General features: G+C 52.8%; 1 protein-coding gene across 7 annotated transcripts in view; it reads left to right on the forward strand.

The window, feature by feature from the left end:
* XPO6 (exportin 6) overlaps positions 1 to 25,275 on the forward strand; it is a 104,759-nt gene extending 79,484 nt beyond the window's left edge. For all 7 annotated transcript variants that reach the window (XM_045461389.1, XM_045461390.1, XM_045461393.1 and 4 more), the window contains exons 13-24: positions 2,213 to 2,372; positions 5,321 to 5,413; positions 7,980 to 8,124; positions 10,097 to 10,243; positions 11,156 to 11,345; positions 15,944 to 16,099; positions 17,173 to 17,287; positions 17,479 to 17,650; positions 18,993 to 19,154; positions 21,661 to 21,759; positions 21,889 to 22,119; positions 24,574 to 25,275. In XM_045461389.1, coding sequence (XP_045317345.1) covers positions 2,213 to 2,372; positions 5,321 to 5,413; positions 7,980 to 8,124; positions 10,097 to 10,243; positions 11,156 to 11,345; positions 15,944 to 16,099; positions 17,173 to 17,287; positions 17,479 to 17,650; positions 18,993 to 19,154; positions 21,661 to 21,759; positions 21,889 to 22,119; positions 24,574 to 24,675 — 1,772 coding nt within the window. In that variant the 3' untranslated portion in view covers positions 24,676 to 25,275. The remainder of the gene's footprint in view (positions 1 to 2,212; positions 2,373 to 5,320; positions 5,414 to 7,979; positions 8,125 to 10,096; positions 10,244 to 11,155; positions 11,346 to 15,943; positions 16,100 to 17,172; positions 17,288 to 17,478; positions 17,651 to 18,992; positions 19,155 to 21,660; positions 21,760 to 21,888; positions 22,120 to 24,573) is intronic.
* The last annotated feature ends 2,655 nt before the right edge of the window (positions 25,276 to 27,930 follow it).

Here is a 27,930-nt window from a genome sequence, read left to right on the forward strand (position 1 = left end):
GTCGTCCTCTTGCTCTGACTAGAGGAGCTGGCTCACTCTCCTTAGGCGCCCACCCCACTGACCTTGGCAGGGTGCCTGCAGGCCGCGAATCCCACCGCTTGGTGTTTTCCTCACTGAGGCACTGCTCTCTGTGCGGGGCTGGGGGTGGAGGACCAGGTGAGGAAGGCAGGGGTGGGCCAAAGCTGGCCTTTGTCACCGGCTCTGTCCCTGTAAAGACCTTCCTTGATTTGCCCCTTCCTTTTGTCCTCCTGCTCCTGGGGATGTGACCCACACCTTTTTCCAAACCCATGTCTACCCTTGGGGGCTGTCACAGGTCTGTTTCTAGCCTCATCACGTGGAAGCCAGCGTAGGATCTGAGGCATCAAACTTGCCGCTTCATCCGGCAATTTCTTAGGTGTGCAGCCTTTGCTGTTTGTCTCGCCACAGGTGTTGTTTATCCATAATCACATTTAAATAATCAGGGGAACATTCCCAAGGGCAGTACGAGGACCTCAAGCTCCCCAAGCCTCCCTGTACTGCTCTAGTTTGCTCTGTGTTCGATCGTATCTAATTCATTCGTTCGTTGTGGTCACTTCTTCCGTACCAGGTGCTGTGCAGAGTGTTGGCCACAGCCCCTCCCCGTGAAGGAGTTCATGGTCAGTGAGGAGACTTGTAGCTCATTAGTTTATCTGCATGTGTACTTGAGGTGCCCTGGAGGGGGATGCAGGAAAGGAGGGAAGCACATTGCTTCTGTCGGGCAATGTGGAGAGAAGGTCTCCCAGAAGACGTGGTGGTTATATGAATCTGGAGAAGAGCATACAGGGCGTGAGTGGTCAGGGTTGCAGTGGACAGTCCGGGCAGGGACCTGAGGCACTGGGGGTTAACAGTGGGTCTGGGTGAGATATTGGAACGGGGGTGGGGGTGGGGGAGGCAGTGAGGTCACGAGAGCCCTGGTGTTGATGGAGGCGGGGGGGGGGGGGGGGGGGCGGGGGGGCGGGAGGGGGGAGTGGCCCGGATTCTCCTGCCTTAACTGGAAGAGCCCCAGGGGGTTTGACACTTGCTTAAGGGGAGCTGCATCTGTAGGTCTGGGTTCTAGGAAGATGCTTGTGGGACACCACGGGAGCAGGGTTGCCCTTAGCCAGTTCCTCTCTTCTAACAGAGTAAACCCCTGAATTTGCCGCAGGAGGGGGCTGGTATCTAGGGAGGGGTAGGATTTGTAGGTGCCCTGTGGGCGGGGAGGGGGCTCTTGCTGTTACTGCCCCTCCCTCCCTCCTTCCTACTGGATGGAGGAGGAGAACTCTGTCCAACTCAGAGCGCCCTCTCCTGGCTTGGCTCTTCTCACTGTCTTTTGTGGACCTTTGTGGGGAGAGGGGTCCGCAAGGCAAGGAGATGGGCTGAATTGAAGATGTTTTTGTCCTTCATCTTCGCACCTAAATCACTCGGCTTGAAGAAATCGTATGGAAAAGTAAGAAAGTCTCAGGCTGTAGAAAATCACAAGTTTTTTGTTACACCTATTTCTTAAAACTTTGAAGGATGCTTCATCGTTCATTCTAACTTTGCCTTTACACTAGTGAATTTAATGGGAGCATTATTTTCCTCTTTAAGGAACCAGACTTGGAAGGGTTTGCTGAGGCCCGGAGCCAGCGGGTAGCAGGGCACCCGTCTTGTGAATCCAGGCCCCGTGCCTTTATTCTAGACCGTGCTACCTGCAGACCTTCTGGGGTGGAGTGCCAGCTACCCCCGGTTCTTTGAACAGGGGTGAATCCTGTCAGCCCAGGGAGATTCCATTCTGTGTGACAGGCCATGTGCAGAAGGCAGGCAGGTTTGCAGCTGTAGAGGCTTAGCCTGGTTCTGCCCCAGAAATAGGACCTGCATTGGGCAGGTGGCTGGGCCTCCCTGTGTGGGTTTCCTCGGGTGTAAAATTGGTGGTGTCACTACCTCAGGGTCACAAGAGGAATGAGGTCAGGTGCTCCGTCCGTGTTGGCACACCAGGCCATGTGTCCCTCTTGTCTGCGCTCGCTGTCCCTCTCTCTGGCCTCGGGGTGCGTGTGGGTACAGGTTGAGGTGGAGGACTGGGCCCATTTTCCCGGCTCGTGTCTGGAAAGCAGCCTGTGAGTTGCTGTGTTTCAACAATTGGTTTTGCTAGATGTAGCTTGCCTGTAGGAGCTGTTGTCCGTAGTGGTAACTAAACGCATCCTTCCCGTGGAAAACCGCCTGCGGTGTTACGTTCCAGGCCACAGGTTGAACATCACAGCGGAGAATGACTGCCGGCGACTGCACTGTTCCCTGAGAGACCTGAGTTCCCTCCTGCAGGCCGTGGGCCGCCTGGCCGAGTACTTCATCGGAGACGTGTTTGCGGCGCGGTTCAGCGACGCCCTCACCGTCGTGGAGAGGTAGGCCAGAGTGACGTCACGGCGCCGCTCCTTCTTGCGTGAGGGCGGCGTGCTGCCGGCTGTAAGGCGGACGCGGAGCGGCCACCGGACCCCTCTGGACTTCAGGTCCCTCGCTGTGACATGGAGGGGACCTGGTGCCTTGTAGCTTCTTGTGAGAGTTCACGAGATACGGCACTTCGTGCAGCGGCCGGGGGTTAGCAGCCTGTACACGTAGGCCGTTCACTTCATTGCAGATTGGGTCTGTGGATGAGAAGGCAGGGTTAGTCCCGGAAGAAGCCACGTGGGGTCAGTCTTCTGTCTCTGCCCACAGGTAAAGAGACACCAGGAAAGCCCTGGGAGTGGAAGGACAAACAGGTAGTCCATCGGCATCTGGCAGCCAGGTGCTAGAGGTGGGACTTTTTCCAGCCCTGGGAGGGTCCTGAGGAGTTGAAGCTTGACGGGAGAGGTGGCTCCCAACCTCTCCACCACCAGGCTTCTGTCATTACCCCTCCCCTCGGGTCCCTCCTCGGGTTTATGGCTGCGTGTGTCGAGGACCGCTCCTGACTGCCCCATTCTCCCTGCGCCCCTCCCACGAACTCAGGCACTTAACGAGTCAGATGCTTCAAATGTGTTTGGAGGTTCAGACTGTTTCAGGGTAACCGGTGGATTGATTAGATCAAAATTGGGCAGATGTGGGTCCAGCCCACAGTTGAGCCACCGGACTCTTTCACCGGCCCACTCGCCGTATCATTGATAACACGCCAAGCGAAACCAAGCCCCAAGCCTAGTGACTTGCGCACCAGAGTCATCTTTAACTGTTACTCTTAGCTTAAAAGCAGAGAAAACAAAGAGTTTTGAATAAATCTTTAAAAGCCAGATTAATATCAATAAATAGTAAAAGTAGCACGTGGTAGGAAACTTTCAAAGTGGTTTTGCACGTGTCATTTCATTCTTTACTTTGGGGGATGAGGATGTCACGTTCCCTGTGAGCCAACCGTGGCCCAGAGATGGTGAGTGCCTCTCTTCAGGCCACACTTCACAAGAGGGAACACATGGGTTTTTGACCGTCTTCCTGAGTCCAGATGCTGTGCTCTTGCCACACCACAGAGCTGTCACCTCTAGCATCCTCCTTCCTCGTCGTCCTGGGTGAGGCCTGTTCCCACTCCACTGACGGTTAGCGGAATGGGACGCGTTCTTCCTCCTTGAAATCTGTATCTTTTCGGAGTTCAGAGTTCCTGCGTCATTAGCTCATAGGTCCTTATATATACATCTTTCTGCACTGCTTTTAGGTTTGAGGCTCAGTACCTACAGGTACTTTGCAGTCTTGTCTTCATTCAGAATAAAGTGTGAGAGAAGGCTCCTTGTTACAACTATTTGATCTTCGTAGCCTGTGTGATTAGCCGGCTTTTCACTCAGGCTTCCTCCTAGCTAAACTGCTGCACATAGAAATCGTAAAAGACACGTTTAGAAGCCCATTTTCCGTGTACAGTAGCACTAAAGGATGTTGGGGAACGCGAAAGCGGAATGTAAAGTCAAACACAGGGTGACTCCACTTAACGTGAGGCCCATGGAATAGTCCGGACCAGAGGGAAAGGGGAATGGCGGTGGCCAGGGCTGCGGCGGGGGATGGGGTCGCTCTTTCGTGGGTCCATACTTAGAGTTTTATAGGATGAAAAGGTAAAGGAGACAGGAGCGGGTGGCTGCACGCTCTGAGTGTGTATTCAGTGCCACTAAATAAATGTATGCCTACTATGTGAATGTGAAGAATGGAGAACAGTTTAAAGAGCTAAACACCGGGTGCATGTTGGTACGTCGCTTACGTTATCACCCCGGCCCCTTTCCAGAGCTTCCAGTCGAGAACCCTTGGCACTTTCACCCTCACTTTCTGACTGATTCCTGACCCTCAGTACTTTGGGACTCAAGCTTGTGGTTTTCTAGTGAAGTCCCGCTTTCTGGGCCCTTCAGAGAGCAGCACTTTCCAGAGTGTGGTCCACGCGCACGGAGCCCCAGGATGTTTCCAGAGATGCAGATTTCCAGGCTCCTCCTTGCAGCTGCAGGGTCGGGCTGTGGGGTTGGACCAGGGAGCCTGCACTATGACAGGTTCCCCAGTTGAGTCTTCCGCTCGGTGAAGTTTGAGAAGCTCTGTGCCGTGGCACCGAGGGAGAGAAACACCCATTGTCTTCCCTGGCGCCCGCCTCAGACCTGCTCCCAGGCTTCCTTAAAGAGCAGGCACGGGGAGAACTTCGCCGCGTCTCCGGCTTCTTCCCTTTGCTCAGAAAGGAGCATCCATCTCTAACAAAAGAGGCATTTTCCGTTTCTCTGTGCAGCCGGCTCTCAGTTACTGGATTGAAGGCTTGTCTGCGTGCAGTGAGCCCTTGCGCCACCAGTGGGCGCAGCAGCTTGCTTCTGGAAGGATTGTACTTCATGTCAAAAACCCTTCGATTTGTCCTAAAACCTTTTTTGCTTCGTGCCCTGCCCTCTCCCCCAAACATTTTATCATGAACATCTTCGAATCTTCAGGAAAGTTGAAAAATTATACAGGGACCACCCATATACCTGTCACCTAGATTCTACAGTGAACATTTTGCTGTATTTTCTTTGTCATATATCTGTCTACCTGAAACATTTACTTCTTGTCCAGTGTTTTTTCGTTGTGGTAAAATACACACCATGAAATATTTACTTCTTAGTCACTTTTATTGTATATATTATATCATCTTATATTTCCCTGTTAGATATTTATTTTGCGCACAAAATTTTTTGATTCTGTAAGTCAGCTTTAGTTAGTGTCTTTATATAAATCTTCATGCACACCTCAGGTATCTTTGGGATAAAATTGAAGGTCTGGTCTTGATTCTTCTTTGGATGGAAAAAAGTCAGTCTTTGGGACCTTTGTTGGTACCTTGTCCATTTTGTCTATGTTAGCCCATAAGCTGAATGTTTTCTCTTACCTGCTTCTTTGCCAACAGGTTGGTCAAAGTCACTCTGTATGGATCTCAGATAAAATTGTACAACATTGAAACTGCTGTGCCGTCAGTACTGAAACCTGACCTCATTGATGTGTAAGTACAGAGTTAGCTGTTTGTGCGTTCTCAGGAGGGACCTTGTCCTCCGGCCCCCAGGAATTTTCTGGATAGAAAGGAACAGTTGTGCCTGCCATGAAGAGGAGAAAAACTCCCTCCTCCAAGCCTAGGCAGAGAGAAAGATTGACTGGGGGCAGGGGTGGTTGGAGTAAGTGGAATTCATCAGGCAGATGAGAGCTGGGAGCAGAGGGTATGTGGGGTAGGCATTTCAGGAAGAAAGAACAGCATGAACCAAGACAAAGATGTGTTGCAGAGCCCCATGATTAGGGGGTGGTGTGTGGTTTGTGTGGTGGGAGATGAGGCCGGATAGGCACGGTAGGACTATGGTGGAAACAGCTCGAGTGCCGTGAATCTTCTCCTGTGGGCCAGTGACTGCAACTGTAGGGCCCAGAGAATTACTTGGGGAACACATTCCATCAGAGATTCTGACTACAGCAGGATGTGTAAGGCTCGGGTATTTGCGGATTACGCAAGACCTCAGGCGATTCTGAAGAACATTCAGGGACCACACTTTGAGAAGCTTTCAGGACGGTGGGGAGCTATTAGGACAGTGACTGTGGAAGGGACAGCAGAATGGAGACTGGAGGCGGGGCCACATCCCAGGGATCACACTGCCTGGAAGGCTTGCTCTGGACCGGAGCGGGCATTGGCGGACTATGGCCTGTACCGAATCCAGGCCACTGCCAGCTTTTGTAAATTAGGATTGGAGCACGGCTGGGCCCATCCATTTACGTATCATCTATGCTACTTTTGTGCCGCAGCGGCAGAGTGGCTGTGACAGAGTGTGTGTGGCCTGCAAAGCCTAAAATATTTTCACTCTGGTATTTGCAGAAAAAGTCTGCTGACCCCTGTTCCGGAGCAGTTCTTAAGCTGCAAATTAGGTAAATGATAGAAGAGAGTCTTATGTGTTACTTTAGTGGTTTAGGTTTTTTTTTTCAGAGTGTGTGTGTGTGTGTGTGTATGTGTATACATGTGTGTGTGTGTATATATATATATACACACACACATGCATACATATATATATATATATATACTTTTCCTTTTCGAGATTAGAGAAAGCTGTGAAGCTTCTGCCGAGAAAAATGCTAATTTGCTCATAAACACAACATCTTGCACACAATTTCAGGAAGTTTTGGAGCCCCTCCCTTTAAGCCTTACGGAGCTCTGTAAATTTGATAGATTGACTAAAATTCCTAGACTCCAAAGGCCGACTTTCAGAGCTTAAAACAGTCAGTGCATTCTAAATGTAAAATACAAAATAACGGCTTGAAAAAGTTCACACCTGTAGAAAAGGGGAAAAACAGAATGAACACCCTATACTCTCAAGCTAGATTGATCAGTTATAGATATTTCGCCACATTTGCTTTTGTTTCTCACGCTTCCTTTTTGTTTATACAGGTGAACACACACTATTTTTTTGTAAGTAAACTGAAAATAAATTGCAAACATGTCACTTCACCTATAAACTCTTGAGCACATATCTCTGGGAACAAGGTCCTCCTCCTACATAACCATAATACCATTATCAATACTCTGAGACTTTCACGGATGCCGTAATATCTGGGGTTTTTAAGAGTGTATATGTATATATTTTTCCATACTCTAATTTCTCCAGTTGCCTAAGAAGTGTCCTTCTTTCTTTGGATCCAATGTCTAACTAATCATGAATCCCTTACTACATTTCTCTCCCATAATCTAGATCAGCTCCCGAGATTGTACATGTTGGTGGGAGGGAGAGAAAGGAGGAGAGTCAGATGAGGGAAAGAGAAATGGAGTTTTGGGGAGATTTAGGTCTTAATTTTTTTGTTTTTAAATGTTCACTTAATTTTGAGAGAGAGGGTGCAAGCAGGAGAGGAGCAGAGAGAGAGGGAGAGAGAGAGAGAATCCCAAGCAGGCTCTCTGCGCTGTCAGCACGGAGCCTGATGCCGGCCTTGAACTCACAAACCGTGAGGTCATGACCTGAGCCCACATCAAGAGTCAGACACTGAACCGACTGAGCCACCCAGGCACCCTCTTAATTTTTTTTCCTAAGGAAAATCTTAAAAATCGAAATTTGTCTGGTTGTTGATCTGTATGAGATCGATGGTCAACATTTTTCGCGAGAACACTAGACAGGTGGTGGTCTGCCCTTCTTGTGTCCTGTCTGAGGCGCTTGAGCTCAACTTGCCACCCGGTTGGTGGCGACCAGTTTGATTTCCACGTGGTGTCTGCCTGAATCCTAGCTCTGTCCCCTAAAAGGTCCTAGGAGCGGTGAGACCCCTAAGTCCCCAGGCTCTCGTTTCCTAAAATTCGTTGTCCACTAAAAGGAGCCGTAGCTTCATAGAGAACTGACTGCTTTCTGTGTCACAGGCAGTGGTGGCAACATTTAGATGATGAGTTTTGATTTTTAGGTCCTACCTGAGCGAGTACGTGATTTCTGTGCCATCTCGCGTGTCTTAGAATGGTAAATGCAATGAGTGGAATCCTTACTTGCTGTGGACACAAGTTTGATGCTCATATGTCTTGACCTTAACCTTTGAAATCGCATCTTCTCTCCCCTTTGCAGGCATGCCCAGTCCCTGGCTGCTCTCCAGGCGTACTCTCACTGGCTAGCGCAGTACTGCAGCGAAGCTCATCGGCAGAACACACAGCAGTTTGTTACGCTCGTCTCCACCACCATGGATGCCGTCACACCTCTGATCAGCACCAAGGTCCTAAGGCAGCAAGGGCTACGCTTTTTAAGTTTGTTTATTGCGGGGGGGGGGGGGGTGGGGGGCCGAGGGAGAACATCGAGCAGGCTCCGCACCGTTACCGCGGAGCCTGACACGGGTCTCGGCCCCACGAACCTCCAGGTCGTGGCCTGAGCTGAAATCGAGTTGGACACTTAACCAGCTGAGTCACCCAGGCGCCCCAAGGGCTACACTTTGTATCTAAGTCCTTGTCCTTTTGTCCACATACCCACTTATTATAAAATCAAAATATCGCATGGTGTTAGACCCATAATTCTCAGCACTACCATAGAACCACGTGTCCTCTCATGTTCCTTTTGAGCTGTGGTCCATATAAACTCAAATGTAGCTTAAGTTTTTAACCTCAGTCCCACATGAATGCATGCTCATTGTGAAGAAGTTAAACACTGTTTAAATTATAGACCGAAAATTTATGGTACTCTTTAATCCCCCATTCTAAAACACTGCTGTTTGGTAGTGGGAATGTTTTATAATTCTCCTGTTGATGGAAATTAGTTCTTGGTATGTACATCCTTGTAGGATGGGTTCCGGAAAGTGGATTTACCGGGTCAAAGGTGCATCCAAGTAAATTTGACAGCTTCTACTCAGCTGTCCTTTGAGAAAACCATCAGTTTATATTATGGAGCATATGGGTGTTCGTCTTTTTTTTTTTTTAAAGTTTATTTGCTTTGAGAGTGCAAGTGTGGGAGGGTCAGAAGGAGGAGAATCCCAAGCAGTCTCTGAGCTGTCAGCGCAGAGCCTGACTTGGAGCTCTGTCACGTGAACCACGAGATCATGACGTGAGCTGAGATCAAGAGTTGGACAAGCAACCAACTGGGCCCTGTTTTTTTTGTAGTCTTCATCTACGTAGCATTCTGTCCTCCTCTTAACAGTGTATTGATTTCCATAAGGTTTTGTTTAGGTTGTTAAAAAATTTTTTTTGATGTTTATTTTTGAGAGAGAGAGAGTGTGAGCGAGGGAGGGGCAGAGAGAGAGGGAGACACAGAATCTGCAGCAGGCTTCAGGCTCCGAGCTGTCGCCACAGAGCCTGACGTGGGGCTCGAACCCATGAACTATGAGCTCATGACCTGAGTGGAAGTCAGATGCTTAATCAGTTGAGCCACCCAGGTGCCCCAGGTTTTGTTCAGTTTGTAATTGCAATTTGTAAATGAGTTACAATATCCCACCAGGGGGGATTTATATAATTTATGATGTATCCAGCCATTGCTGGACTTTAATGTTGCCTGCATTTGAAAAAAATCACCATAGATCATTCTGAAATGCACGTATGCACTTAGCTTTATCCTTTTAGGTGATTTTCTTAAAGCGGGGTTAAAGGTTAGGGATAATGTGTGGTTCTAGGAAATTCTAATAATATTTCTTTAGAAAGTAACTGCATGCCCGTGACTCTTTGGTGTGCTGTTTTTTACCAGTCTTACCAGCATTAGGTCGTATCTATAAAGAGTTTTCTCTTTTGCTAATTTGAAAAGGGCAGAAGGTCCTTGAACCAGGTTTTTGATTGGCACGCGGAGGGGAGGAAGCAGGAGAGCCTGGTGTGACCGGTTGAGTGTTGGAAGGCGGGTGGAGAGAAACGTTGGCTTGGTTGGAGCGGGAGGAGTACGGTGAACAATCCCGAGTAGTTTGAATGACATGCCAAGGAGTCTGCCGTGGAATTTTTGGAGCTGAGAAGCGATCGCACCCAGAGGTGCCAGCGACTAAGGACAGGAGGAACTGGAGGTGGTGCTCCCGGCGTGAGGTCAGGAGCTGCGACGTGGCACAGAGGAGCGTGCCTCGTTGCTGGGCGCCGTCCCCGGAAACTTCTTGGACACAGAGCCTGAGTTATGTGGAACGACAGCCCGGCAGCAGATCTGGCTTGTGACTGCCTCGTCAGAGTTCTTCGAATCGCAGCCTCGCGGGAGAGCTAGTGAACCGACACGTTCTCTTCTGTCTCCAGGTCCAAGACAAGTTGCTGCTATCTGCGTGCCACTTACTGGTCTCACTGGCCACCACTGTGAGGCCTGTCTTTCTGATCAGCATCCCCGCGGTGCAGAAAGTGTTCAACAGAATCACCGATGCCTCTGCTCAGCGACTCGTCGATAAGGTGAGACCCCAGGGCCACGCTGCATGGGCCCTGGAGCCATGAGGCTGAGCAAGAGGAGTCTGGCCTTTCTTTCGCACTCAGAGCTTACGGGCTGTGCCGCCAGAGATGGTTTCCTCCCAGGTGGCACTTAGGGCAGCCTCCGTGCTCTGTTGTCAGGCCCTTCCCGACGCAGTCGGGCGGTGTGCAGATTAGGATGTAAAAGACCCTCCCGTTAGGTGCTGAGGTGGCGCTGCTTTGAGAGCCAGCGATTTGGCTGGTGTCAGCGTCTTCTTTGCATTCCTTTTGGTTTAAAACAGTCCGTTGTTACGTTTGTTTTCTTAGGGTTGAGAAGCTCCAGACAAGGATTTTCACAAAATCCTTCAGGAGGCTCAGGCTGGAAGTTTAAAAACCAGCAAGACACAGGTGGTGTCCGAGGGGAGTCGGAGCAGTTACTTGGGTGCACCCGGGGTGGCAGAGTATTGCTTTTGACCTGGCGCCAAAGGCACATTGATTGTAAGAGGTTCTCCGGCAGCCTCTCTCTCTCTCTCAGCCCTGTTCTCAGCGGCTCCTCCGAGGGTGTTGGGAGCCAGCAGCTAAGGGACTGGTTAGACCGAGCGTCTGCAGTGACTCTGACTCCCCCACCCTGTAATGCTGCAGGTACCAGAGTGGAGGGGCAGTGACAGCACCGGGAAATGACATTCCAGGATGGGGCCTGGAACGCGCTGGACCGAGGCGTGGTGTTTTTGCTTCACTTTCACTTTCCTCCCTGCCTTACCTTAGATTTGGACCGAAGCCTTAGGCCCAGCCTGTGAGAAAGGAGCCCGGAGGCCTGAGCTCCGCGTGTGCCCTGGGTGCCCAGGCTGCGTCCGGTGCCGCGGCTGTTGCTCTTAACCCTCTGATGGATACCTGGGGCGGGGGCGTGGTCTCTTCCAGGCTCAGGTGTTGGTGTGCCGAGCCCTCTCTAACATCCTGCTGCTTCCGTGGCCAAACCTGCCTGAGAATGAGCAGCAGTGGCCCGTACGTTCCATCAACCACGCCAGCCTCATCTCCGCGCTCTCACGGGACTATCGCGATCTGAAACCCAATGCTGCGGCCCCACAGAGGAAGATGCCGCTGGATGACAGTAAGTGTCCCAGAGCCGGGGACGGCCCCGGGAGACAGGTAGGCCAGGCGCTGTCTTCCTTTGTGGCCGATGAGGCATTCGTTCATCTGTCCGTAGTCCCTCAGCTGCAAAGTGGGAGAGCCAGCCTTCGGCGGTAGAAGCCGCTTCTCTGTGGAATTCTGTGAACGCGTCAGCTGGACCTATTTCCTGAATGTGGGACACCCCTTCTCTTAGTTAAAATGTCAAAAATAAGTAAACCGTCAATGGTGCCTTCCTTGGATAAAAAAATGTACAGGGACTGATCCGTTTCAGATACTTACATAAGCAATCAAAGCAATTCACTGGGAAGAGCAGATCTAAGAACTGTCTTTTGAAACTATTTTTAACCTTTCTCCAAATGCATGTATTTCAGAGGCTTTGAAAGAACTTGGTATCTTCACAAATGGCACTTCAAGTTTAATTATTTATATTAAAAAGGGAGAGAAAAATGAATCAAGAGAACTCAGTTCAAGTAGAAGGCATCAGATTTCTCTGACGTACAAATTTTATAGTACATGTTAAAAAAATACACTATTTTCACAGTGAGAAAGTATTGGAACATTATTGATAACATCATTCACAGAATGTCAACAAATGTTAAAAATAGCAATAAATACCAGCATTTTTTTAAAAAACATCATTTTCATAATCAGGGACATTACCATAATGCTTATTGTACAAAAATATTAGAATAGTATAAAGAAGGGGAAAACTCTTAAATCTCATTGGTTTTAGTATTTTAGAAAGTCACCCTTTTAATTCTCTCATTGTCATCCTTATTCTCTGTTTAAGTATGTCTTCTAGTTCTGGAGCTGCATGGGAGCAGCGGAGCTCGTGAGGGTGTACTGAGCGCTGGGCCCTTGCCTGGGCGGTCCTCTCCCCGCCATCACTCCTCCGGCCGAGCCGGCACCAGCCTTCACGGTCCGGTGTTTGCCTGGTCCTGGTTCTCAGTGTTTTACATTCACTAATTCATTGAATTTCCACATCAGCCTACGAGTTAGGCACTGTTGATTATCCTGATTTTACCCCTGGGGAAACTCGGGTAAGAGGAGGTCATTGGCGCAGGGGTTACATACAGCTAGTGTGGAGTCGTGTTTCAGAAAATCTAGTGGTCTTTTGTCTCTTTATTTTACACGTGCTTATGTCAGTCAGCCAGCATGGGTTGGGTAGGTTTGCCCTGTGGTAACAAACAGTGCCCAAAGCGTAGTGGCTTAATCCAGGAGAAAGATGTATTTCTCGCTCACACTGCATGTTCAGCTGGGGCCAGGGGGGTTGGAGGACGTCCTGCTTATTTTCCTGGCGACTCAGCAACCCAGGCCGCTGAAGGCCGCCCCGCAGTCTGTGCTTACACGGGGACAGGGACGTGGGGGCTTGTGCAGTGGCTCTTAAAGCACTGGTCTGCAGGTGACACCCATCATTTGTATCTCCGCTCACTTTTCGTCGGCCAGAGCATACGCTTCCGCGGCCATGGCTTCACTGCAGAGCGGGTACCACCACCTGCTGGCTCTATTTGCTGAATAGAACCCATGGTTCCCACGGTGCACAGACTTAGAGTAATGTCTGTGGGGTGTTCGCTGCGTGCCAGGCGGGGTCCCAGAACTTCATGTACATTACGTCGTGCGGTCCTCCCTGCAGCCCTGTGAGGTTCGTCTTCTCCTCCTGCCGCAAGTGATCAAATCCAGGCCTGGAGTGTTTTTTCCCGTCCCAGTTTAGTACTTTGAAAAGTTTTCAAACCTACAGAATAGTTGAAGGATGAAGCAAAGGAACAACTGTGTATCTTTCACTAGGATTTACCACTTGTTAGTATTTTGCCACACTCGTGTTTCCTCCCACCTCCCGACACACTTCTTTTTAGCAGAGCCCTTTAAATAAAGGAAGTTACCGACACTTTATCCTTGACACCTTAACCTTTGTCTTTGAGAACAAGGTGTTCTCTCCTGTAACCCGAACACCACGAATACAGCCAAGTTGTGACATTACGGTAATGTCATTTAACACATAGACCATGTTCAGGTTTTCCCCAGGTGTTACCAAAGTGGCCTTTTTTGCTTCTTAAAAAGTCCAAGATACAGTCAAGGAGCTTGTGTTCTGTTTGGTTGTCACATCTCTGTTTGTTTGTTTGTTTGTTTATTTGAGAGAGGAAGTGCAGAAGCAGGGGAGGGGCAGAGAGAGAGGGTGAGAGAAAATCCCAAGCAGGCTCTGCACCGTGAGTGCAGAGTCCGACATGGGGTTCCATCTCACGAACTGTGAGATCAAGACCTGAGCTGAAATCAAGTGTTGGACGCTCAACCTACTGAGCCACAGGTGCCCCTCTTCAGTCTTTTAACATAGAAAAGTATTCCTGGTTTTTTGTTTCTTCTGACATTGACAGTTTTGAAGAGTCCAGACCCATTTCCATGTAAAATGCCCCATAATCTTTTCTGTCTGATTGTTTCCAGCAGTTGGGGTGTGAATACCACCTGGGCAGTGACGTGTACCTCCCGTTGTGTCACTTCTGTGTGTCCCATTTTGGCATGCTCTCTGGGATCACTTGGTTTGAGCAGTGCCTGCCAGTCTCTCCATTGTGAAGCGCCCTCCCCCCACCAGGCTCAGCAGGTGTAGGTTGTTCAGGATCAGAGAGAAGGTGGTGGGGTCGGGAGTCAGGTTTGGTTCTGAATGCTTCCAGATCCTTGTCTTGCACGACATCACCCCTTTGTTCTGAAAAGCATTGTTTTTAATGATTTGATAACATCCTATTCCATGGAAGGTATCACACTTTATGTATCTCTCCTGTTACTACATATTTAACGGTGCTTTCCGTTTGCTCTTGTACATTTTTATGAATACGCTTTGGTTATTTCAGTTTCCTTACACATCAGAGGTCAAGTTTTGGTCTCTTAACTCTACTGCCTTTTCCCCCTAAACTACTTTCCCTGTGCCTTGTTTCGTCTTGGAGAAACGTCTGACCCGAGTGCAGTTTCCTGGCCCCGGTCCTTGTAGCAGCTGTGAGGGAGGGGCTCCTTCCATAGGATGCGTGTGCCCTGTGTGCACTTGCCGAGGTCCGCGTGGCTGGCCGTTAGAGAAGCAGGTCCGTCGTGAGCATTCTTCTCTTTCATGCTCAGTCCTTTGGGTGAGGTAATGGTCTCTCTCTGTCCACGTTTTCAGATGAGGAGACAGAATCTAGTGGAGTCAGGAGTCAAACCTGCTCCTCTAGAGCATCTGTTCCTTCGGCTTTACGTTTCTCTGGAAGCTGCTTCAGCCGCCGCAGAGGCTGGTGAGCTTGAGGGGCCAGGGCGACCCAGGGAGCCCCACCAGGTAGAGGCCAGCCCTCAGCCCCGCTCTGGTTCCGCCCTCTGGAGCTCTGCCAGCGTTGAGTCTGCTGAGCTCAGGCTGAGCCATGGGGGTGCTTCTTAGGGCAGCCGGTGGGAAGCTCCGTGTCTAAGGGGAGGAGCCAGCCCCACCAGTGCTGAGGAATGGTGACAGCTTCCCTGTGCTGGACCTTCCGATGTGCCAGGCACTGGGCTAGACACGTTCTCAACCTTGTCTCTCATCCTCGCGGCAGCCCCGTGAAGGTGGGGCTGTTGGCTGTTCCCAGTGTACTGACAAGGAGCCTGTCTGGGTGTAGGGCCGTCAAGTGCCCGTCTGTGGTTCCTATCCGGCACCTCTGATCAGGGCCCTTTCTGTGTCCTCTGAGCTCCTGCCCGTTTGCCGGCCACCACCTCTGCTTTCTCTGTGTTCCCTGAAGGCATCGCGTTTACATCAGGGTCTCATTAGAAGCGTATATTGTTGGGGCGCCTGGGTGGCGCAGTCGGTTAAGCGTCCGACTTCAGCCAGGTCACGATCTCGCGGTCCGTGAGTTCGAGCCCCGCGTCGGGCTCTGGGCTGATGGCTCAGAGCCTGGAGCCTGTTTCCGATTCTGTGTCTCCCTCTCTCTCTGCCCCTCCCCCGTTCATGCTCTGTCTCTCTCTGTCCCAAAAATAAATAAACGTTGAAAAAAAAAAAATTAAAAAAAAAAAAAGAAGCGTATATTGTTGATAACATCATATGATACCATAATAATCATATATATCGTCAGGCCCCAGGCCCAGTAGGATAAGGGGCGAACACGCAGTTTATTCACGAACGTAGCAGCAGTAGATGGGCCAGCGGGGTGCTGGTGCCGATCGCCAGGCGGGGAGGTACACGTCGGGTGGAAGGGGTGTCGGATCCGCATCTGTCCATTCTCGCCTGGGGTGATTACCTTGGGACGCCCAGTCTCACCCGTCTGTTCACCGTCTTAGAATCTAGACACCTAACTGGGGGCCACGTTTTATCTTTTCCTCTGGGTGGCCTTGTTTCTGGTGGACAGAGGCAGAAGAGAGGCAAAAATCTGAGCAAGCAGGCAGCCAGAGTCCGGGCGGAGAAAAGAAGAAAGAAGAGGGTGTAGGGAGAGAGAGACGGGAGAGGTGGAGAAGCCCATGAAGAGAGACTGTGTTCGTTCAGCAGGGTTTCTGCGATCGCCCTCCGAATACTTCTGCGAATCTCGCCCCCTCCCGGGTATTCCCCGGCCCCCTGCCTTATCCTCCGACAAGTCATAACATGCACTGAATCTCGATTTGCAGCCAAAGTGATTATCCACCAGACGCTTAGTGTTTTAGAAGACATCGTGGACAGCATCTCCGGGGAGTCCACCAAGTCCCGGCAGATCTGCTACCAGTCGCTGCAGGAATCCGTGCAAGTCTCCCTGGCCCTCTTTCCAGCTTTTATCCACCAGTCAGGTAGGAGCTGCTGGCAGGCGCCTGCAAGGCCCACAGCGACTGCTCGGCAGAACACAAGGAGCTGGCGGTGCGGGCCCGGGTTCTGAAGGCAGAGGGCAGGGACGCTCATGGGGGGGGAGGGGGGCTGAGGCCCCGTGGAGCCCTCACCTGGGCCTTGCGCCTGTGTCGTGTGGCCCGGAGTCACTTGGGGCGTCTACCTGGGGCTCGCTTCTAAGTCTTTGCCTTCTCCCAGCGTGGCCACGAGTGGTGAGGTGCAGGGGGCTCTGTAAAGGAGGGGAAGGAACTTTTTCCCACGGGTGCCGCGTATTTCCTTAGATGGCAAGGTGGGTTTTGCCGACATGGTTCCCTCCCTCACCCGATAGAGGCTCTTTCTGGCTCTCGGGAGAGCGTTTACAGCAGCCTCGTCAGTCTTCGGAGAGGACTATTGGGGCCTGTCAGTCAGCAAGCATTCACTGATTGCCTCTTGTAAGCGGAGTGTGTGAGGTTAGAGCCAGAACACTGTACGAGATGATTGTTGAGATCTGCCAGTGGAACCGGAGGAAACGTAACCAACGTTTTCGGCAATTAGTCCCATTATTGGTCCATTAATGATAATGGACCATTAATAATAGAGGGCCACGCAGCCTGAATACACAGTCATTATCCATTTTCAGCCACTTAACCTCTGACCCAAGTGCGGGGATTAGCGATCAGAGAGCGAAATGGCAGAAGCACTCAGGTGTTGACCCGGTTGAATCGCTCCGTCAGCGTGAGCACAAAATGGCCCACCTGCAGTGAAAACTCCGTGTCGCTGGATGCCGGCTGGCGAGGGAGGCTTCGAGGTGACCTTCGCTTCCTCTAGTGAGCCGTTGTGAGCCAGAGGTTCGCGAGGCCGGAGCCGTCGTCCCAGCATGTCCTCAGTCATCTCCCGCTTTGCATCACGGCTCCAATGGTGTTGGGGAAATTTCTTCCAGCGGGAAGCCTTCGGGAGAGAGGATAGTGCAGATTGAAAAAAGGAGGTCAGCCAGGCCCCGGGCTTCCACTTACCCTCGTGTGCTCGCGCCTCTGACCGTTCGCTTTGTGCCTCTGCTTAGATGTGACTGACGAGATGCTGAGCTTCTTCCTCACTCTGTTCCGAGGCCTCAGAGTACAGATGGGCGTGCCTTTCACGGAGCAGATCATCCAGACCTTCCTCAACATGTTTACCAGGTAACCAACCACAGACCCGCTGTCCGTGGCTTCCAGACTCCCAGGGGACAAGGAGGGGTGGGGCCGGCCACAAAACCTAGGACTTTCTGCTCCTTTCTCTTCACTTGCCGTGAGCGTTGGTTTTCATGCTGGCCCCCCCCCCCCCCCAGAGAGCATTTCTTTGGCTACTGCGTGCTTCCCCTTGTCTGCAGAGAACAGCTGGCCGAGAGCATCCTCCACGAAGGCAGCACTGGCTGCCGGGTGGTGGAGAAGTTCCTGAAGATCCTGCAGGTGGTGGTCCAGGAGCCTGGCCAGGTGTTCAAGCCTTTTCTCCCCAGCATCATCTCCCTGTGCATGGAGCAGGTGTACCCCATCATTGCCGAGGTATGAGGGGCTGGGGTGGTCCCCCGTGCTGCCTCGCTTCTGCAGCCCAGGAGGGAACGAGATAGTGAAGAAAATGCAGTGTTTTAAAGCTCACTTGTTAGTTATTTTTCTGTATAATAATTTTTTCCAGGAAAGAATGCCTTTAGCTTGGTCCAGTCTTTTTTCATTGGTCGAGTTAATTGGAACTAGTCTAGGGAAAACACAGCAGGTTAAGTGCGAGGCTGGTCGGCGAGCAAGATCAGTCTCCGTGGCAAATAGCTTCTAACTTTAGGTGAATACGTGGTTTTCTCCGGCAAACACCGTAACAAGACGTACTTGTTAAGACATACTAGTAAGCCCATGCACCGGTCTCAAGGATACGAGGCCAGTGCTTGGAACCATGTAAAAGTTTTGTTGTTAAAGAAACACTCCACATCCTTAGAAAACCTACATTCAGCATGACAAGATCCAGAATAAGTGTGAATTTAACTAAACTTTATGTGATAGTTAAGTAAGAGCTAACCTTTTTAAGTCCCCCAACTAAGGCTTAAGTGAGTGAGTTGCTTTGCATCGTTAAACACGCTTGGGCCCTGTAAGGATTCCTGCCATGGGAGCTCGTGCCCTCTGGTCCCAATTTAATTTTAATCAAGGCTGAATTAAATATATCTGGGGCTTACAGTTTGGAATTCTACAGAGACATCTGGAATACCGTGACCTGGCATGCCCTCCAATGACTTGGAGAGTTTTGGTTCAGTTAGAAAATACTGCTGAGCCTCCCCTCCTCCCAGAACCCTGCTGCCGGTGACCGGGGACACAGGCCCCGAGGGCGCTCAGCGCCACACGCTGCCTCCTCCGAGGTCCCCTGACGCTGCTTTCTGTGCCTTCCAGGTGCTCCGTGACTCCTCTTCCGTAGACGGCAAAACTGCTTTTAAAGCTTCTTAATTGTCTTGCATGGGGTCAACAGGTTAGCTGGGACAGCGGTTTTTATCCTGGGGGAAGGAACAACACAGCCAAGAAGAGGTGACAGATCCGATCAGCTGCTTTCTAAACAGGAAACCTATATCGCTCATTGCTTTGCCATTTGGTAGCCGTTTTTTTCCCGGCTTAGAGGGCTGAGGGTTTCCCTCAGAAAAAGGGCACCGACCCTGGCACTGGCCCGGGCATCATGTCTCTGCGGAAATACACCTGGTTTGAACTGCTGGCCTGAAGGGGACTGGACCAGATGGCAGTGTCGGGGGACACTGACACTCTGCTTGCTGTTATCAGGCGTTGCCCGGGCCTCCTTGCTGCTCGGAGCTGAGGCTGTGAGTGGCCCCCCTGAGCCGCAGGAAGGGAAGGTTTGACGGTCTGTGTGTCTCCACAGCGCCCCTCCCCTGACGTGAAGGCTGAGCTGTTTGAGCTCCTGTTCCGGACACTCCATCACAACTGGAGGTACTTCTTCAAGTCCACTGTCCTGGCCAGTGTCCAGAGGGGGATCGCTGAGGAGCAGATGGAGAATGAGCCTCAGTTCAGTGCCATCATGCAGGTAATGTGCTGGAAAAGCCGGTGAGGCTGCCATGTGATCCCGGGACGAACAGGCCTCATCCTGGACACCAGCTGGGGCCACTGGCTGGCCATCCCTTGGTTTGCTTCCCTGACATATGGGGAAGCCAGGTCGTCTTGGGTCGAAGCTTGGTTACTACCTCTTGCGACCTAGGAAGTTAATGAACTTCTTGGAGCCCCAGTCTCTCCCATCTATCAAGTGGGGAGAATGCTGCTTATCTGATGGGTTTATTGTGAGGTTGGATGAGTTAGTGTACGCTCAGCAGCTGGCACTTGTGTTTCCCAAGTGCGAGGGGACTGCCTGCCGTCAGCACAGCTGTTGAGGCCTCCTTGACTGGGAGCTGAGTGGAGTCTCTTGGGGAGACTCCCCCTTGGAGAGGGACCCAGTGATCTGCATTTTTAAAAGGTCATTCAGGGGGCGTCTGAGTGGCTCAGCCGGTTGAGCGTCCGACTTCGGCTCAGGTCATGATCTCGCGGCTCGTGAGTTCGAGCCCCGCGTCGGGCTCTGTGCTGACAGCTCGGAGCCTGGAGCTGGAGTGTCTGGAGTGTCTCGCTCTCTGTCTGCCCCTCCCCTGCTCACGCTCTCTCTCTGTCTCAAAAATAAATAAAACATTAAAATAAATAAATTAATTTAAAAAAAAAAGATCATTCTGGCCCGTACCGCACTATGCTGGTAGAACACCGCCCTGTGAAGCAAGTGGTCTCCCGCCGTGGGAGGCTAGGGCGGCCAGGCTGCCTCGTGGCTGCTTTCCGGGACTATCCTCATTCTGCACTGGATCGTAGAACTTTTTGTTCTAAGCCCAGGTTGGAGTAGAGGGTTCTCCTTTTGTTTGTTTCAGTGCAGGGTTTTCTTCACAGCATGGGCAGAGGGATTCTCCCCTTACCCCCTTTAGGCCCCAGTCGGCACACAGGCACACGCTCCCAGTGTGGAGAGTCTGGATGAGCACAAGCCCTACGCCTGGTCTCCTGCTGCCCTTCTGTCTCCGGCGGGGCCTCGGGTGTGGAGTATTCAAGTGTTTGCTCCCCTCCTATCCCCCTCTTCAGACTTGCTTTTAAGCCTTCTTGGTGATGGCTGGCCCCCTGCTCGGGACTGGTAAAAGCCAGTTTGGAAGACGGCTTCACAGTCTGGCAGTTTCCTGACCAACAATCTTACGTCTAAGCATTTTACTTAAGATAAATGAAAACATATTCATGCCACGTGTCCGTGCGTATTTATAGTGGCTTTTTTCATAATTGCCCAAATCTGGAGAGAATCCAGATATCCATCATCTGGTGAGTGGGTAAACTGAGGCACACACATATAATGGACTGCTACTTGACAGTAAAAAGGAACATTCTTACACCAACATAGGTCACGTTGTGCTGGGTGAGAAGCCAGACCCAAAAGGCTACATGCCATATGATTCCATTACATCATATAACATTCTGGAAAAGGCAAAACTGGAGGGACCGAGAATGAGCAGTGGTCGCCCAGGGGCAGGGGAGAAGGCTGACTACTAATGGAGACACCAGGGACACTTTTGGGGGGTAGGGGGAGATGGAAATGTGTGTTTTGATTGTCATGGTGGTTAGATGACCCTGTACCAGTCACACAGCAGTGCACCCCAAAAGAGGGAGTTTTTCTGTGTCACACACTTCAGTAAACCCAACTTAAAAAAGTAAATAAAACATTGGGCATCATGGAGATGTCACTGCTGTAGCAGGCATTATAAGACCCCCTTCTTGTAGCTCAGGGGCCTGGGGTCAGAATGACAGAGCAATCAGCAGCTTGTTAGGGGTGGGGGCTTGTACGTCATCAGCTTGGGGGTTGTTTTGGTCAGGTCCAGAGGGGCGTTTCTTTTTGCCCTTGAACTAATAGCTTATAGCCCAGAAATTACAAAGCAGTTTAAAACTTTGCTGTTGCTTAACCCCAAGCAGAGGCAGCTGGTTGAAGGAGCCTCCCAGGATTTGTGGTTTATAAGAGCTGGGACGCCGAGGAGAGGGTGGGCAGCTTCTCGCTACACAGGCAGAATCCATGAAGGGATCTGGAGGTTTATTCCAAAAGGCCAAGGTGAAACCAAGATGTGAAGTGAGGCCCAGTGGGGAGGACTTCAGAGCTAAGACTAGGGGCGCCTGGGTGGCTCAGTTAGTTAAGCGTCCGACTTCAGCTCAGGTCATGATCTCACCGCTTGTGAGTTCGAGCCTGGTGTCAGAACTCAGAGCCTGGAGCCTGCTTTGGATTCTGTGTCTCCGTTTCTCTCTGTTCCTCCCCCACTCGTGCATTCCCTCCCCCCCCCCCCAAATAAACATTAAAAAAAAAAGCGCTAAGGCTACACAGGAACATCCCAAGATCTGAGCAGAAGAATCAAGGCAGTGGATACCCCAGCCCTGCTGTGGGCATGAGGAACTGCCTGTGGCATGCCCATTCTTTTGGTGTGGGGCGGGGGCCCTTGAGGGCCTGGTCTGAGGTGGTTTAAATGGTGCTTATAACACGGTGGTCTTATTTCTAGGCTTTCGGACAGTCCTTTCTCCAGCCTGATATCCACCTATTTAAACAAAATCTCTTCTACTTGGAGACTCTCAACACCAAGCAGAAGCTATACCACAAGGTCAGTGCCCCCTCTCGGGAAGGGCCCTTCATCAGAGCTGCCCCGGGGGCGGGTGGAGTCCCACCCTCAAGGCCCCAGGGGCAGAGCGGGCCTTCTTGCCCCGGCTTACCCAGGCCTCTCTGTCTGCAGAAGATCTTCCGGACCACCATGCTGTTTCAGTTTGTGAACGTGCTGCTACAGGTCCTGGTTCACAAGTCCCACGACCTTCTGCAGGAGGAGATCGGCATCGCCATTTACAACATGGCCTCTGTGGACTTTGACGGCTTCTTTGCAGCCTTCCTCCCAGAGTTTCTGACCAGCTGTGATGGCGTGGATGCCAACCAGAAAAATGTGCTGGGGCGGAATTTCAAGATGGATCGGGTGAGGAGAGAGAGAGGCCAGGCTAAAGGGAGGACGGGCCAGGGCTCTCACGCCTGGGGCCTGCTCAGGGAGGAAGGGGCAGTGGTCTGTACCCGCCGGTGGCTCCTGAACGACTTGGTGCTGTGGCTGGACGCAGGGGCACACGCCTCCCCCGGTGTGTGTTCTTCACGTCAGCCGCTGGGCCCCGGCCCCAGCAGTCCGTCCGACTGCCTCAGCTTCTTTGTGCTTCTCCCCCGGGATCCGGACACTGTTCCCTCACGGGTCGTGAACTCGCAGACAGGCTGCGAAGACTGGTGCTCAGGAGTCTCTGAGTCCCCAGAGTTCGAGATGGGCCCCTGGGCTCTCCCCAGGCCTCCCGGTTCCGTGTGGGCTGACCTGCTGCCGGGTCCTCGGAGAAGCCCCCGCAGCACACCCCCTTGTCCCCCTTGCTGCCCGCTCAGGGAACGTGGCGGGAGGGTGGGCTCTGTGGCCCCCCGTGCAGCACCTTGGGTGGCTGTGGGTGCACACGGAGCCAGCGCTGCCCGTGTGTCCGGGTCCCGTGTCCGGGTCCCGTGGCACCCGGCTTCTGTCCCGGCGCCTCCCTCCTGGGCACTCACCTGCCCTGCTTCCTCTGTCAGCCGTTAGGTTTCTTCGCTTGCCCGATAGGCTTTTCCTGGAACTCTTCCCACGGAACAAGTCCTTTTCGTCCTTCACCACCTGACACATGGCAAAACGAAATCGTTCTCCCACGTCCTCACGCGTCCCTGCCTTGCCTCCCACCCTGGAGCAGCCTGCCTACGGTTCCCCTCTAGTGTTCAGATTTACACATCGCTCTCGCTGGAGCAGACTCCTCTCACCGCTTGCCCGTCTCGTCTGTGACGTGTGTCAGGATAGTGCTTTCTTAGACTCAGGTCCTGTTTTCCCTTGTCTTGGAATCTTTCTCTCTGGGATGTCTTGTTCCCTCCTAAACTTTTTCTTAAAGTTCACTTCAGCCACTTGGGTATTTTTCCTTCCTTTTCCTGGAGACCAAATCCTGATATTTAACTGTCCGTTTCTAGTGATGTCATTGTCAGCCAACTTCTCGATTGAAAGCCGGGCTTCCAAATCTATATATGCATCAGTGCACCTGGGGTGCTTATGAAACACACAGGAACATATTCTTGTATCCTCCCCCAGGAAATTTGAATTTGGCATTTGGGAGCCACTGATATAAGAGACACCCCTTGGTTTGTTTTCTGGAGGATGAGTAAAGGAATCAGTGCCTCCACTCACCAGTTCCCTCTGTACCTGAAGTTGGCTGCCTCTCCACCCCGGAGAGGGTATTGGGGCTCAGTCCCTCCCTGCTTCAGAGGAGCCTCCCTGGGAAGACAGGCAGCGGCGCCCTCCATGGATGACGCCGGGCCAGCCACGTCACATGTCCCGGCTCTCATGAGCCTTCCAGCAGCCTTCTGAAGTGTATACAGGTCTTGTTGTTAATCCCATTTCACAGATGAGCCCAGGCTCCGCACGGTCAGCCATTAGTTGGCAGTTCAGAGCCCGGGAACGCTAGAGCTGGGAAGCAGGATCCCTCGGCTGGGCCTTCTCACTCGGGAGCCAGTGTGTACTGCCCACATGCAGGGGGAGCCGAGGGCGGCTCGACAGCGATGAGCAGGGGTGCTGGCCTGGGCAGCTGGGGCCTTTTTAGAAGAGGCAGGCTTTGAGCAGAGGCCGAAGAGGACAGATTAGCGGGGTGAGGCGTGGGTGGGCAAGGGGAGCTGTCGGTGGCTTCAGCCGTTTCCGGAACCCGCCCTGCCACTGGGCTTTCAGAAGGCGTGCGCACTAGCTCTGTGGCAGGCACCATTGGGGTCACTCCGCATTTGGACCTGCGCTCTGGCCACCACCGGTGATCCCGGCCTAAAGATGAGGGGGCTGATCCCCGGTGCTCTTGTTGTGGCCTCTGGTGGGGTCTGGGTTCCGGCTGCGAGGGGCCCTCTCGATGGGTGTCTGCAGCCCGTGGGTGCCGCCGATGCGTCCCTGCTGACTGGTCGGGCCCGCCCGGGGCCCGGGCGGGGGTGGACTCTGTGGCCGTGGCTTGGCCGTGGCGAAGGAGAGGTGTGCGTTGGCAGGCGTGCTCCCTTGCACGAGCGAGTCCGGTCTGAACCCCCTCCCTGCTTTCTGTGCAACCTGGGGCAAGTTCCGCGATCGCTCTGCGCTTCGCTGTCTTCACCCTTGCGACGGTGGTGTGAACGCACCGTGCGTCGCGGGCTTGGGTGGGGTTCGAGGGGGTGGGTCCCTGAGCGGATGCGCAGGCCTGCACGTGGGGAGCGCCAGGGGGGCGTTCGCTCCGCTTCTGGCTCTCCCGCAGCGCCTGTGCTGACACGGTGCGGTGCGAGGAGGCGTAGAAGGTTCGAGCGTGCTGGGACGGAAGTGGTGGGGGCTGGGGGTGAGCCGGGGTGCGGGGTGGGGCTGGGCTGCAGCTGTGCCCCTGCCTTCCAGGACCTGCCCTCGTTCACCCAGAACGTGCACAGGCTGGTCAACGACCTGCGCTACTACAGACTGTGCAACGACAGCCTGCCCCCCGGCACTGTGAAGCTTTAGGCGCGGCCGCCCGCCGCCACGGGACACACCTGCTGCTGCCGCGCCCGCACCGCCTCCCTCCGCCCTCCGCCACAGGCGCCCCCTCACGGGCCTCGCCGCTCCTCGGATTCCCGCACCCTGACCGGCTGCCTGCCCCCCGCTCCTCCACGCCCCCCTCCCGCCGCCCACCCAGCCGACCCGGCTTCGGGGTGCCCCTCAGCGCTGGCTGGGGTGCCCCCGGACGTCAGGGGCGGGCGGGGGACCCGTGCGCCCAGGCACCAGGGAGGCCCCGGGGAATCCTGTGGGCTGTCCGCGCACCTCCCGAGGACACCAGCCGTGAGGCAGAAGCGCCGGGGACCGCTCGTGACAGTGCCACCTTCTCACCATTCCGCCCCCACCCACCCAGCCCGGCCGGCGGCGGAGAGGCCTGACGCGGGACTATCTGGGCGCTTCTGCCCAGCCTCTCCCGCCCTCCCCTCCGATTGCCTTGAAGTCTCTGCGTTTTGTCAGAGATTCGCAGACTCGTGGGTTTTTGTTCCCGTTTTCTCATCATTCCATTGTGATACTAAGAAACTAAGAAGCTTAATGAAAAATAAAATGCTTATGTTGTTGTTATAGAAACGCCGGTCAGGGAGCGTCTTTCCACTCGGGGCCTCCCTGGGCCAGCGTGCCGGTGGAGGACATCCTGGTGCGGAGCAGGGCGGTGAGGGGCGTGGGACTGTGCCGGGGGAGCCTCTCAGTGAAGCGGCCGAAAGACACGGGACGCCCGGTTCTCTGGGGCGGAGGGCGGGAGCTGGCTCTTACAGGTCACCCGATGGCGGGGCTGGGGGTGGAGTCCACTGGGGTCCACCACCCCTGCTCCTCAGGCACGGGATCCCGTTCCTCTCCTCCTCGAGAATGGATCCTTTCTAGACACCCAGGCAGGAGTTGCCCCTCTGTGGCCCAAAGTCTCGCCTGAGGTCAGCAGAGAGGCGGAGGTCTCAACAGGTGGCTCATCTGAGAGGCGGTGATCAGAGGGGAGAGGAGGGAGGCTGTAGCGGGGTGGCCCTCGGGGCGGGGCCGGTTGGTGCGTCTGAGAGCTGGGCCTTGTCCAGCCGCTATTCGCGTGTGGAAGTGGTGCTTGTCTGGAAGTTTCTGGAATGGCGCGTCAGCAGCTCCTCCTGCCTTGAGGGTCATAGCAACCAGTCTGATGGCACTGGACTACGTTTTTTTTTTTTTTTTTAATTTAAATTTTTTTTAATGTTTAATTTTTAAAATGTTTTTATTTATTTTTGAGACAGAGAGAGAGCATGAGCAGGGGAGGGCCAGAGAGAGAGGGAGACACAGAATCGGAAGCAGGCTCCAGGCTCTGAGCTGTCAGCACAGAGCCCGACGCGGGGCTCGAACTCATGGAGGAGTGTGAGATCATGACCTGAGCTGAAGTTGGTCGCTTAACCGACCGAGCCACCCAGGCGCCCCTTTAATTTTATTTTTAAGTAATCTCTACACTCAGCGTGGGGCTCGAACCTACAACTCCCAAGATGAAAAGCCTCAGGCTCCACTGACCGAGCCAGACAGGCGCCCCTGGACCGGCTAGATTCTAACGTGGAATCCCACACCTGGCAGGAAGAGGCTTGCGCACCCAAAGTGAGAGTGGCCACTGGCTTGTTGGTAGGACTGGGGAGGAAGGGCTTCTACTTCTGAGGCCTTTACAAGGACCACTTGCAGAGGTGAGGGGCCCGGGGGCCCTGGGTGGTACGTGTGTGTGCCCGTGTGCGCGTGATGTGGCCCCTTGCTCCGTGTCGGTCACAGCCTCCCAGTTACAGCTAGCCCCACTTCAGAGTCCGGAGAGGAGGAAATTGAAACTCCAGTCGCTCTTTTGCAGAAAAAAATTAACATCCAATTATTCCTGGGCTATAAATACCACCTCACCTGCCTGTGAGGGGAGGCCAGAGTGTGGTCTGTGCCTGAGCCAATGAAAGGGCTTTTTGAATGCCTTACAGATGGAAGGGGTGAAGGGATGGGGTCTGCCGCCTGAGAGCTGTACCCTTGGACAGAACTCGAGGCAGGATTTGGGGTGGGAGAGGAGAGGCCGTTGGAGTAAGGTGGGCCCAGATGGGGGATTTTTGTTCCAATTCTGCTGGACGTGGCCCCAGCTGTGTGCATTGTAATGAGCTCCCCGTCCTTGGAGGTGTGCAAGCAGAGTCTGGGTGACCTGCAGAAAGGGTCTGCTCCCTTCGTCGTCATCCGACTTGCATCTGATCCCTCTTGTCTGCAGTGGCTCTCCCGCCCCCCTCCATGGGCACAAGAGCAGGCCTTAAGAAGTGTGGCTGGAATTGGGTGCATTCTCAGGCCCTTGACAAGCCCAGAGACTGCATTCTGAGGGAGGGGACAGGGAAAGGCCAGAGATGGACAGCAGTGAGCCTTTAGGTCAGTCTTGGCTGGGGACTGGTAACAGCTTCCCAAATTCCAGCATTTTCTGCCACTCACCTGCCATTGGCCTCAGACAATGGAGGGTCGACTTTTTTTTCGATAGCCTTTTTTTTTTTTTTTTTCTCCTGAGTAAAATACTGTAGTAAAAAATGTAGAAAACTTAAAAAAAGTCATCTGATCAGAGAAAACCACTGTTAATATTTTGGTGAATTTTCTTTCGCACATGTGGGCAAACACGTTTTTGCTTTTCCTTTATTTTTGGTTTTGTAAAAGCGAGTTCGTGTTGTAGTGCAGCCTCTCTTGTTCACTTGACACATTGTGACCCTTTTACTGACTATTCTAGTAAAACATGATTTTTAATGGCAGATGGCATTTCACGGACACGCTTCGTTTATGGGGTTCCTTATTCTCAATGATGCGCTGTGGACATTCTCACACGTAAATTTCAGCACTTGTCTGTTTCCATAGGTTCGGTTCCCACACGTGAAGCTGGAGGCACAAATGTTCTCGACTTGTGATAGGTTTTGCTGGGCCTGGTTTCTCTTCGGAAGAAGCGTACTCCAGAGTTGCACAGTGTCTGAGCTCGAAAGGCTCTGATGAGATCATTTGACCAAATCAGCCCCCACTTCTGTGGATCCTGGGGCCTCTCCTGCCTGGTTAGCTTAGCGGTGGGGCCCGACCAGGCCTCCTGCCCACTCCCGAGTGCCACCGTGATCCTAGAGTGACATCGCTGCAGGGTGGCTGGGACCAGGGAGAGGAAAGGTGCCGATGGCTCTGGTTGTCTCCTGGGGCCTTGACAGGACTCCCGATTGACGGCAGTGAATTTCACAGACGTTATTTCCTGAATACCTTTCCTAGCCGGGT

The sequence above is a fragment of the Leopardus geoffroyi genome, chromosome E3 (genome assembly GCF_018350155.1).
Source record: "Leopardus geoffroyi isolate Oge1 chromosome E3, O.geoffroyi_Oge1_pat1.0, whole genome shotgun sequence".
NCBI lineage: Eukaryota > Metazoa > Chordata > Mammalia > Carnivora > Felidae > Leopardus > Leopardus geoffroyi.